Source organism: Sparus aurata, chromosome 12 (genome assembly GCF_900880675.1).
Source record: "Sparus aurata chromosome 12, fSpaAur1.1, whole genome shotgun sequence".
In the NCBI taxonomy this organism is placed as follows: Eukaryota; Metazoa; Chordata; class Actinopteri; order Spariformes; family Sparidae; genus Sparus; species Sparus aurata.
In genome coordinates this window covers 7,241,866-7,254,001 of record NC_044198.1, presented here as the reverse complement: position 1 = coordinate 7,254,001, position 12,136 = coordinate 7,241,866, and the positions used below count along the sequence as shown (strand labels likewise).

Genomic DNA, 12,136 nt, shown 5'->3' with positions numbered 1-12,136 from the left:
TGTGACAGAAATATTGAGATTGTCAGTGCCGCAACATAAAAAAAAAAATAAAAAAAATGAACAGATGGAGATTTTTCTTAATGAATCCACACTGTTAGAGTCCAGACCATATCTGTATCAAACCCTCTGAAGATGTGAGATTCCTACCCTACTGTTATAAATGTGTTTCTGCGGACATCCTTTTAAACAGCAACCCTGTGTGACTAGGGAATAAGAAAAGGAGGTATAAAAACTTACATGGTAGCCGGGTTGTTCTACCCTTAGCTCACTGAAAGAAAAAAGCCCTTTGAATTAACTTCATCTTTACGTGTTCACGGCCCCCACGTGATCAGACTCAGGCCGAGTGACATCACGTTCCTCTTTATTTCCTCAATTGCTTTTGCTTGTCCATCCAAAACATTTAATTCACACTAGACTGTTTAAAAAGAATCATGTTGACTGAACACGGGATTTGTCAAAAATCAATTCATTGTGTGACTTCAAAGTACTAACATCAGGTCCAGGTAGCCTAATTTTCAGCTGTAAATCCAACTTGATTTCATAGTATAAATATTATTCAGTGGTATTCATGTTACCTTTTTTTCAGTTGTGTGGCATAAACTCAATGCCTCAAGTGCTGTAAAGGACATTAATGGGTTAATCGTCATCATACCCATTTATCTTGTGGAGTTAGACTCTTTACTTTTTTTTTTTTAACAATTTCTCAGCCACATCACTAAATTTCTTTCTTCATGAGCTCTTATTAGGAAACATAAATTCATGCCAAAGGGAAAATGCTTGAAGATCATTTATAGGAGAAATATATTGTGCAGTGATTACCAAACTGTCCTTTGTCAAAGAGGTCCACAGCAGATGCTCTCATTAAAGTAAGCAAAGAGAAATTGAGAAGACAGTTGTTGTGAATTATGTTAAACTGACTGGAAGGTCCTCTGATTGAAATGAATGAACTGGGCATTATAAGGTGGCATGTAAGATATAAATCTGGGTAATAGGATTTTTTACCCTGAGGAATATTTCAAGTGAAAGTTCAGGAATTGCCCTTTTCACTTGTGATCTGGTTAAAGGGATCCTGCATTCAATTCTTTAGCCCTTTATTGTTTAATAATAACTCATGTCTGTCAGGAGCAGTCATAGTCACAGTCATAGTAGTCATAAACATCTGATGATCAGCTGTGTGCAAATTATGGAGCAATCTGAAAAAGGGCAAAAATAACATACAGGATGTGATCAGAAAACAGAACTTAAACTTTTCCAGCAGCAGGAGACAACACAGATGTAAGTGATCACATTAGAAATGACTGCATGTGCATTGAGGTCAGGTTGATCCAGCGTCCTGGTAATGGGCCTGCTGGCTGTCATGACTGACGGGACTCGTGGTGGAAGTGTGCCATTATTGAAATTAAGTGTGTTTCACCTGTGCTTTTCCTGCCATTTAAGAAAATCTGTCTGCCAAGGGAAAGGCCTGTTACACACCGATGAGTAATAGTGTGTAGACAGTAGTACTGTGAGTGGCAGTGAGTCCTAAAAGCAAGAAATCAGTTAGCATGATCGCACTTCTGGTTCCCTTGACTCAGTTGTTGAGTTTTTTGAATGGGTTTACAGTAAGATTAGATGAGATGAGGTTAGATTAGATTAGATTAGATTAGATTAGATTAGATTAGACTAGATTATATTGGCTTTATCCATCCCACAACTGGGAAATTCACTTGTTATAACTGCTCAAGGTGCAACAAGTACACGAAAAAGACTCAGACAAATACACATAAAGTTAAATTAAAAAATAATAGAAAAAAATAAGATTTTTACCAAAAACAATAAGAAATGTAGTCTTATGTAAGATAGACATTATAATATCAGTCATTAAATGCCTGAAATAAGGTCTGTGGTTAACACAGGATTTAGATATTTAGTTTTGTTCTACAACATTAAATACATCATAACACTCCAATATTTCCTTATTATTGTTTCTGTTTTTTGAGACTTACTCTTGTGCTGCTACTTATTTCCCTCTGTGCTGCTGTGTTACCTGTGAATTTCTCACAAGGATGATCAATAAAGGAACATCTCATCTTATTTTATCTTATTAAACGTCCCGCTATTCAATTATAAAGCGGTTGTGTGTCTCGAAAATGACGGTTGCTAACAAGTGGCTAAATGAGACTACAGAAGGCGTCACAAACTTTAAACGTCATCATGTGGAACGTGGAGGCTCATCTACTCACTAGTCCGTCTTTACAGGCCGACTTCAGTCACAAGCTATTCTATCTCTAACTTCACAACTTGTAGATTCATCAGTTTATACAAAATATTTGTAGTTATTGTGTGGTATACAGAAGCTCCTGCGATAAAAGCCTTCAAGTCAACCTTAACTTAGAGTACTTTATCTAAGAATTGGATTTCTAAATTAACAAAAAATAAGGATTTAAATCGGAAATGTTAACAAAAACTGACCGAGTATTTGTAACGTATCCAACAGTTATGGACAATATGCACTCCGTACGTTTTGAGGTTCAGTCCTACACTTTAGTTGCCTATTTGGGTGGAGGTGTTAAGTCATTTGTCTATTTCAATTTTTCTTTTAAAGGGACGATGCAGTTGAGCATATAGTTCCAATACACAGAACGTAACTGATCAGCCGCACAGAGAGTTTAGGGCTGTTGAGTATCATCAGCTCTTGTCCTTGGTTGTGCTTTTACATGGAGAACATAATTGAAACATACAGCTTTCAATGGTCGTTGTCATAAAACAATAATACCATAAAACGCACATACCGCAACATACTTTCAAACAGCTCTGTTCAGCTCTGAGGCGCAACTACCGATACATCTGAGAATCTGTTTGAAAGACATGTGATTCTAGAATGTTCCTATAAGATTTAAAAGATGTTTCAGACACTCATAGAAACTGCCTGAGTGAGACCTGGCCCGCAGCCAGTGTTCAGTTCATCCTCCAGGTGTTGGATGGGGTTGAGGTCAGGGCTCTGTCCTGTCCAGTCGCGTTTTTCCACATTAATTTGGGAAAACTTTGTCTGTAAGCAGCTGGCTTTTTGTTCCACGACATCGTTAGTTACTTCCCTTCATCGGAGGCAAGGGCCTGAAGCCAAGAAAAGTAGCGCAGGTTGGTGTGAAGGAATGAAGACGGAGTTGGAAAAGTGCACGTCAGGCAACATTCCTGAAATCTTCTTTGATCTTACAGTAATTGACCGTGCCTCGGGCTGACTGGAGAGGGTGTGTGTGTTTCCGCAGCGGGATGTCAGTTTTGAGACATCGCTTTGAACTTTTTTATTCACCATTGTTTCATTGGCATAATTTCTAATCATGTTATCATGTGTTCTTACTCCTCAGCGCCCGGGTGTGTCAAGGTGCGTGGAGGTCAAGCATCCAGTCAGTCAGGATCGACAGAGGAGGGAGGGACCTGAGGAAGAGCGGACGCATTGTGAGAAAGGCCTGATGAAGACAGAGGCCAGACATGGAGGGACACTTGATGAAGAATAACTTTCGACTTTATCTCCAAGTGGCTTCTAAGTGTGAACTTGTTGTCTGCAGGGCCTGATCCAGTCCGACTCGCCTTGCACCTCAATCGCACATCTGGGCATTCGAACGGTTTATTACTGTGGTTCTTTCTGTAACATATGAGCCATTTAGCATCTTTACCAAAAGGATTTTAAGTCTGACGTAAATCAAGATGCAGGGGGCCAAACTGCTGAGAGGATAATATTGAAAAAAGGGCCAAAAATGCAGCATTTTTAGTCAAAACTACAAGGCACTACGTGCCAGTCTAGTGATCTTCGTGACCGTCATCAGATCAGTATCTAAGTGTCCGTCAACCAGTTTACTGTAGAGCTGCACGTTTCTCAAACATTGTTTCAAGCACATTTTTTTTGTTTGGTCATGTTGCTAAAACAGGAGGATCAGCCGTCCCCTTCAGTTATCATCCATCTAAGATGCACCGTGTTGGCACCATGTTTCCAGTTTGGCCTTTGACATTTTCCTTGTATGTTCTCTGTCTGTCAGTGATGTCATCTATCAAATAAAAACAAACCCAGCCAATCCAACTCTTCTTTTTGAGCTGATGGACATGATAAACCATCATTTCCCAAAAAAGCAACAGGTATAATGAACAAATGTCAGACTGAGTAACACAGGGAAGAAAAAATATAAATAATTCCGTATATTAGCTCAGATATTAGAGTCATTTAAGGGCCCTGACACACCAAACTGACTATTTGGTCATGAGCCAAATAGTTAGACAAAGCGCAATTCTGACCTGGTGGAAAAGCTGCTGTTGACGTAGTATAGCCCTGAGGCTGACACAATTTGGCTTTCCTGAATTATAGTTTATGTGAAATGTTGCTGTGATTTGACCCTCAGGGCCACCATATGCTTGTAGATCAAAAGTCAAGCTTGCTTGAAGATATCTTGACTTTGGAAATTATCGTAGGCTTGGCCTGCTGGTGGCCGCATTGCCTGAGGACCACGAATGTGTGTTCAAAATGTATCATACATAAATCTGATAATTGTTGCAATATTTCAGCCCAGGCCCAATAAAGGGGCCTGACCCCTTTGCTAGCAAGGGTGATTTTCATTTTACAAATACGCACATCTGTGTGCAGAAGAGTGTCCTGTTTCTTTGGTACGTTGTAATTTTGTAAAAGATGCTCCAGGCTGCAGTCCAGGCATGTTGCACGACAAGTTTATTGTTCTCGACAGTTGTGACTCACTCAGTTTGTGACGCCCAAACAGACTTTCCATGCATCACACAAAGTGCTGTTACTGACCGATTACTTCAAGCGCAGTTATTTAAGGGAGGGAACTGAGCAATTCTCACAGGCTACCTGCAGACCTGATCCACTGGTTTGATCTGCTGATCACTACAAACGCAAACAGAATTTTGTATTCATGCTCTGAACTTCAGGAACCAAAAGCTCATCCTTGCTTCTGCTTTCACTAAATACAGTATATCTTCAGGTTGCAATACCACAAACAACCTTAAAATACTTTTTAAGCATGGTGCAGCTGTCAAGTCACATCAAACTTGAATTAAATGTTTTGTCAGTTAATAAAAGTTTGTGTCTAATTCCATTGGACAAAATGTCTTATTACCAAAACAGGTCTTTACGTCAAGTGAATACCCATACCTCCAGTTTTTGGGATTTCCAGTTTTCAAATATTTAGAAGTTTTTGGTCACCTCCTCTTCAACTCAGTCGGAATGTTGTTGCAATTTCCAACTCTGGACAAAAGTCTTGGACTGACCAACAGACTGACAGTGCTTTCAATAGATCCACACCGATAGCATGGCTAAAATACATTACGAAAATAAGGTCAGACAGTGAGTTCATAATATAAAGCTCTCTTAAACCCTTAAGAATGCACCTCTTATCCAGTTAAAAATAAGAATCCAATTCTTGTCAGTTTTTCAAAGGTTCAAGTTTTTGGATACAGCAGCACTTTTTCAATTGGTTGTTTCGGGCCTTGGAGGCCCTGTGCGGCCCAGCTGTGTGTGCACTTAAACACGCCATCACGGTGTCTCATGTGACCCATGTTCAGTTGTTGAATTTCTGCCCTCCTGCCTGATGTCAGGACAGCTAACCTGACGGAAAAGTGAACGTATGAGCAGCCTCTGGTCTCTAATTGTGTTCACTGAGCCACAAGACTCTCAGCTCAGCAAACAGCAGTCAGACACTATCAGCAGATGGCCTCTCTGGAACAGGTGGGTGCTCATTACTACTTCTCATGGGAGATAATGTCCATCTCGGCTATGACCGTGTGATGATTTAACTGACTTACTGTTTTTTTGTTTGTTTGTCTGTTTTAACATATAGAGGAGATGATTGCTGAGCTTAGCTGAAATGTAACGCGCTGACTGCGTTACATTTTTTTTCTTCTTAACAGAAAGAATCCGTCGCTTTTCAAAACTTCGTCACAGATTTATTTTTTTGCTTAAGGATTAAATTTTGTCCAATGAAATTCATTATACTCCATCTAATGGAAACAAAGCACACACCTACAGTTACGTAACAGAAAGCCATTGGAAGTCCTCTTACGCTCAGGTCGTGTGACCCTGTGTCAGCAACGTGGTGATTTGCATTCCAGTTAAATACACCGAACAGGTTTGGACAGCACGCACACTGAGCTGTCTCGTCGACTGTGCCTGAAGTCATCTGCTAAACAGTGAGTATTCATCTATGTCTCATTTGATTATATTTATTCTGTAAAACACCACTGTGTTGTCTGATAAATACTATCTCTCTGTCTGAGTTATCTACGGATCGAATCTTTTGTGATCAGAGGTGATGCAGAGTCTGATGCATTTAGATGGACAACTGTGCTCATCCTGTTTGTAAAACACATTAGTAGGAATTTAAATCATTATGTGTGAAAGTTTTAACTTTGTGGTTTCAGGTAAGGGCATAAATATCAGTGTAGATGTAGATGTTGAGAGCTTTTACATTGTTAAATGAACAAAAGTAAAAAAAAAAAAAATGGCAAAAAATTAAATCAAATTGGTATTTTTTTTCTGGTTTTTGTTTCTGTGAAAGTGTATGGAATTTAAAGAGTAAATATCACGATAAAGATATGATAAAAAGACAATGAGAATTTCCGTGATCTGCTACTTTATACTTTCACTCCATTACAATTTGGAGGCAAATATTGTACTTTTTACTCACTACATTTTTTTTGACAACTTGAGTGATTTAGAGTTACTTTCAACAGTTACAATCAGATAAGAACAAAGAAAGAGCTTTCACGTCCACCCTAGTAATATTCTAACACTACTTTTACTTAGGTATGACTTCTTACAACACTCCAACATTCACTGTTGCTCTCAGTGTTTGTGTTTCTGACTTGTGACACGTGTTTCAACACCTGCAGGTTTCTGTCCTGACCAAACGTAAACGTGGCTGACAAAGGACAGGAAACTAGAATAAAGTAGAACGTTAGACTGGTTATCTTTAGTAGGAGTCTAGTGATGTGCAGGTGAATGGATGGAAAAACTAGTAGAGCTGATCTGTCACATAATGTAATAGAAAAAACATCACCTTTGCATTATATCCTGCCTCTCTGATTAAAGGCGAGCATGGCATCGGTATCGTGCAGCTCCAGCCTGAACAAGGCTGTGCGCCAAGAGTACATGAGCCTGCCACAGGGGGAGAAGTGCCAGGTCACATACATCTGGATCGACGGCACTGGAGAGGGACTTCGCAACAAGACCCGAACCCTGGACAGTGAGCCAAAAAGCCTGGAAGGTAAACTGGCTCTTTTGTTCGGTTTATTGCTTTTGGGGATGAGTAGCAGTTGGCTTAAAATCAAGCATTTTAGTTAACTGCCAAATACAGAGTCATCTAACCCTGTAATTCTATACCTCTTGCATTTTCACGTCATGATGAAGGTAAATTATGCATGTGATTAGTTTGTTTAACCTTCAATTCTAACAAAATGTGAAAGTTTTTTGGGAAGCTTATTGTGAACATAAAAAAAAGAAGACATTTTCACCATTTCATCCTAATGATATATTTCACATACAAAGACAACTGATATGGGTCCAAGAATAAGTTATCATAGCAAAATGGTACGATGCTGCCGGACCAAGACAAATACAATAATCAGTATCATGTTGTAAAGTGAAGATTGTATTGGTATAACAAGATGATTTCACACTATAATGAAATACAAACCTACGGGGAAAAAGGTTTCACGTTATAACAAGATAATTTATGTTGTGAAATAAAATCTTATCACATAAGAAAGTGAAACATATTGTAACAATGAGTTGATGAGAAAAGTTTTTGTTAGAAGGTGATACGTTTTCATAATGAGGAGGAGTTAAATAATTAAATCTGATCTTTCATTGTGCTCTTAATACAATAATGAAGGCCTCTTTTGGCCTCTTTTGATTAGAAGTCATTATAAGCTGCATGTCAGCCAAACTTGCAAATGAGAAAACATAAAGAGATTGCTGGCTGTGTGCACTGATTCTATAAATAAAGCATTTGACAGGTATAGATACAGGAAAAGCTATGAAGTATAACAGCGTATTTTGATGATGACCTTTGGGTACGTTTTTGTCGTCAGACATTCCTGAGTGGAACTTTGATGGCTCGAGCACGTACCAGGCCGAAGGCTCCAACAGTGACATGTACCTCAAACCAGTCCGCATCTTCAGGGATCCGTTCACACTCGACCCAAACAAACTGGTCCTCTGTGAGGTCCTAAAATACAACCGTTTTCCTGCAGGTACATTGCTCACATTTCTGTCCACAGCCATGTCCTTTTTTTTTCATTATAACATTCAGGAAGTTCAGGACAAACAAGCTGATCTGATTTTCTGTCTCGACTAGAAACTAACCATCGACAGAGCTGCAGCAAAGTGATGGAGCTGGTTAAAGAGCACAGCATCTGGTTTGGCATGGAGCAGGAGTACACGCTCTTGGGAATAGATGGGCATCCATTCAGTTGGCCCCCTAATGGATACCCATCACCTCAAGGTGAATTGGCAGTCATTTTTCTCTCCTGTTTGGTCACCTCCTTCATGTGGAAATTACGGTTGAATAAAAGTTAATGCTGTTTGATAACACATGTCTATAAAGGGTTGTTGTAAATAATGGTTGATTGTTAGTATTACTTCTCAGGCAGAGAAGTTCAGGGATGAGGTTGCTAAACAGCAGCTGTGCTAGCCTCTTGCCTAACCTAACCTCACGTACCTCGCTGGTAGTCATGCACATGCTCAGAGGACACTGATTGGTTGAACCAGTGTGTGTTTGGCCACAAGCGCGTGGCTTAAAGCATTGCAAGGTGCATTTTTAACTTACCGTTATCAGCAACTCACAAACCCTTTGTGAGTGCTATAACATTTTTAAAAAATGTTGTGATTGTCAATTATTAACAGACGTGATGTATTTTTTTTTTGGTACAGGCTGTATTTTGCCTTAATATTCCCATCATGTCATCCACTTTAAGGACCTTACTACTGTAGCGTGGGGGCCCAGAATGCATATGGACGGGACATTGTGGAGTGCCACTACAAGGCCTGCCTCTATGCAGGGATAAACATCTATGGCACCAACGCTGAAGTTATGCCATCTCAGGTAAGTGCCCACCGTTATTGTAAGTCACAGTGGAGAGAAAACGCTTTCATGTCGACGCGACTCTGCATTTTGGCCCTCAACGGTGTCTTTTTTTCCATCTTTTCTTCGCCTTTACTTCTTCTGACTCCAGTGGGAGTTCCAGGTGGGTCCTTGCGAGGGCATAGAGATGGGCGACCAGCTATGGGTCGCACGCTTCCTGCTGCATCGTGTGTGTGAAGATTTCGGGGTTGTCGCAACACTCGACCCCAAGCCACTGAAGGAATGGAACGGTGCTGGCTGCCACACGAATGTCAGCACCAGGAAGATGAGGGAAGAGAACGGACTGATGTGAGTGAACAGTTCATTTGAAACTTGCAACAACAGTTATTTATGACAAACTTAGGACTGATAATTGTACAAAATAGCTTTTTAAACTAAATCCTGATCATATTGATTATTTTGTTTTCAGGGAATGAATTATACCCAAGAAGATGCTACTGTCTATTAAGTTTTTGAGCTCTGTATTTCTGGCTAAAGTTGATCCAGAAATATTAATGTTATGGAAAATTGACTCGCTAAGAGATGCTAAAACATCGTGCTAATGTATGATCACAAACCTCACAACGGAGTAATTCACTTTAAAGTGCTGACGTGATTCACCAACATCGCTGTTTTTGATTCAATCTGAACAGAATATAATTTCAATCCTCTACACTTTTAAAAATGCTCAGTAATATGAAGAGACTTTTAAGTGTGATGTACACCCCATAAATGGACCATGAGCATGTGCATATTTTTTTTTCCTATCATATTAACATTACACATCAACAAAAATTCCTTTAAAATTCCTCTGACATTTCGCAACAAAGATCCGTTTCTCAGGTAATCCCTGAGCGGAATTTTCTTTCGAGGGCAAATGTTGAGCTTTTTCAAAATGTTGAACATACTCAAAAAGTAAAAGATGAAACAATAGAAAAGAGTTTCTGACTTATGTAAACAGATTTTCTGCAAATCCTGTAACTTAAAACAGCTGTAAGCAAAATTTTTATATGAACAATATCAAATGTTAGTGAATGTACTGTCAGACCCAAAGAGAATTGTCACCGTTTTGGTGTTATTTCACAGGCACAACGGGCAAACTTTTTGGTGAAAAAGCTCTAGAAATGCCCCTGTATGCTACCTTTCCCCAACCAAACAGAAGACAGACAAAGTTAGCAACCATATAACTGGCGAACCTAGTGGAGCATTTAGCAGCTACAGGAGGCAGGAGTTGGTGGGGACCAAAAACAGATCTAAAAGGACAGTGGCTGTTGGATTTACATTCATGACTTGGCTTAGAAATATTTTTCCCTACATTAATTTTAATTCTTGTGTGTAGAATTTAGACTTAGAGGAAAAAGTGGAATATAAATGTAATAATAAAAGCAACGTTATGTACCTTTTGATGGTACAGTGTCTTGTAATAGGGTGAATGGTGTCTCCAAAAAGCGCAAAATGGCAATTTCTACATAATGTTACTTTCAATTTTCATTAGTATATTATCACCTATGTTTTCATTACCCAAAAATGAGCCTTTTATATCTACAGAGGGAAGGGTCCTCTTCCAAGTAGTCATAATAAACTGCCTTTTTTCTACAATAGCCCAGAATAGAACAGACAAACCAAACACTGGTTCAAGGACTCTCGTGTGTTTCACGTTCTCGCATTCTTTGCGTTCTCTAAGTTTTATGCATTTTTAGTGTCCATCCGAGGGGACGATGAGACGACTGATGTTCATTGGTTGCTATCTACAGCCTCACTGCTAGATGACACTAAATCCTCCACATTGGTCCTTTAAATAGTGATGTCAGTGTTGCGTTTACATCATGTGTCTGCTGCCTCCAAGTGACAAAGAACATCCAGTCCAACATCCAGTCACACTGTGGCAGCTTATTCTGTGTTTGTGTTTGACGTTGCAAGCTTATAGGCTGAATTCCAAAGTTCTGTAGCTCTCATTTTAGTATTTAAGTAGACAACACTCCACCGATGGTTACTACATCAACCTTCTATATCTCAACTGTCTATGTTTGCCACTGATTACAGATACATCGAGAAGGCCATCGAAAAGCTGAGCAAAAAACACAAGGAGCATATCGCTGTGTATGACCCACACGGAGGGAAGGACAACATCAAGCGTCTCACAGGTATCCATGAAACGTCCAGCATCGAAGAATTCTCTGCCGGAGTGGCCAACCGAGGCGCCAGCATCCGCATCCCTCGCCAGGTGGGCCAAGAGAAGAAAGGCTACTTCGAGGACCGCCGGCCTGCATCAAACTGCGACCCCTACGCTGTGACAAAGGCCATCGCAAGCACCTGCCTGCTTGATTCAGAAGGAGGAAGCGAATAGGAGAAGGGAACCTGCAGTGATTAGCTGATTAGTCGATCAAAAAAGTGATAATTTTATTTAACCATTGCGGATTCCAGCTTCTTAATGTTTTGTTTTTTTTGACATATTATTCACTAAACAATAACCTTGTGAAAATAGTTTACCTTAATTTATCTCACCTCTGAGTTGACCTGAGCTGAACATCTCCGTGCAAGATGAAGAAATGTAGATTTACCGTCTCCTGTTATTTCAGTAACTGTCCTTGGAAGTGGGAAATCCATAGAATATAGTTTACGGCAGTCTTGTCAGAACTGCAAATACGGTTACTCAGTCTTACAGTGCGCCTACATGCATATTAGCCTATGCTACATTAAATGTTATTATTGTGTCTTAAGGTATGTGTTTGTGTGAAGTGAAATAAAGTGGTCCGATACTTGTTTGTTGTCTTGTCTGTTTGTTCGTGTTGTTCGTTTTTACTGGCAGAGAAAATGTAAAAACAGAATTAAATAGATTTGTGCAATAAATCTATACAATATCAATACTGCAATACAGGTTTAATACTGGCTGTGCTTTGATTTTTTTAAAGGTGCACGGGGGTTCGGGGAAGAAATATTCATCAGGAAATGACTGATTTTTTTTATGCCTAAACAAACTAAACAAACAAACTAGCTTCATTTTCGGGGCTGGATGAAGTGAATCAACACAC

At 39.6% G+C, this 12,136-nt stretch overlaps 1 protein-coding gene across 1 annotated transcript; it reads left to right on the top strand.

The window, feature by feature from the left end:
* The first annotated feature begins 6,076 nt into the window (after positions 1-6,076).
* On the top strand, positions 6,077-11,866 carry LOC115592361 (glutamine synthetase-like). Its single transcript, XM_030434997.1, has 7 exons — positions 6,077-6,171; positions 7,073-7,247; positions 8,074-8,235; positions 8,340-8,486; positions 8,959-9,086; positions 9,217-9,413; positions 11,148-11,866. Exons 2-7 carry the CDS (start codon positions 7,079-7,081, stop codon positions 11,449-11,451), a joined length of 1,107 nt encoding a protein of 368 aa, XP_030290857.1. The 5' UTR covers positions 6,077-6,171; positions 7,073-7,078; the 3' UTR covers positions 11,452-11,866.
* Positions 11,867-12,136: the final 270 nt, after the last annotated feature.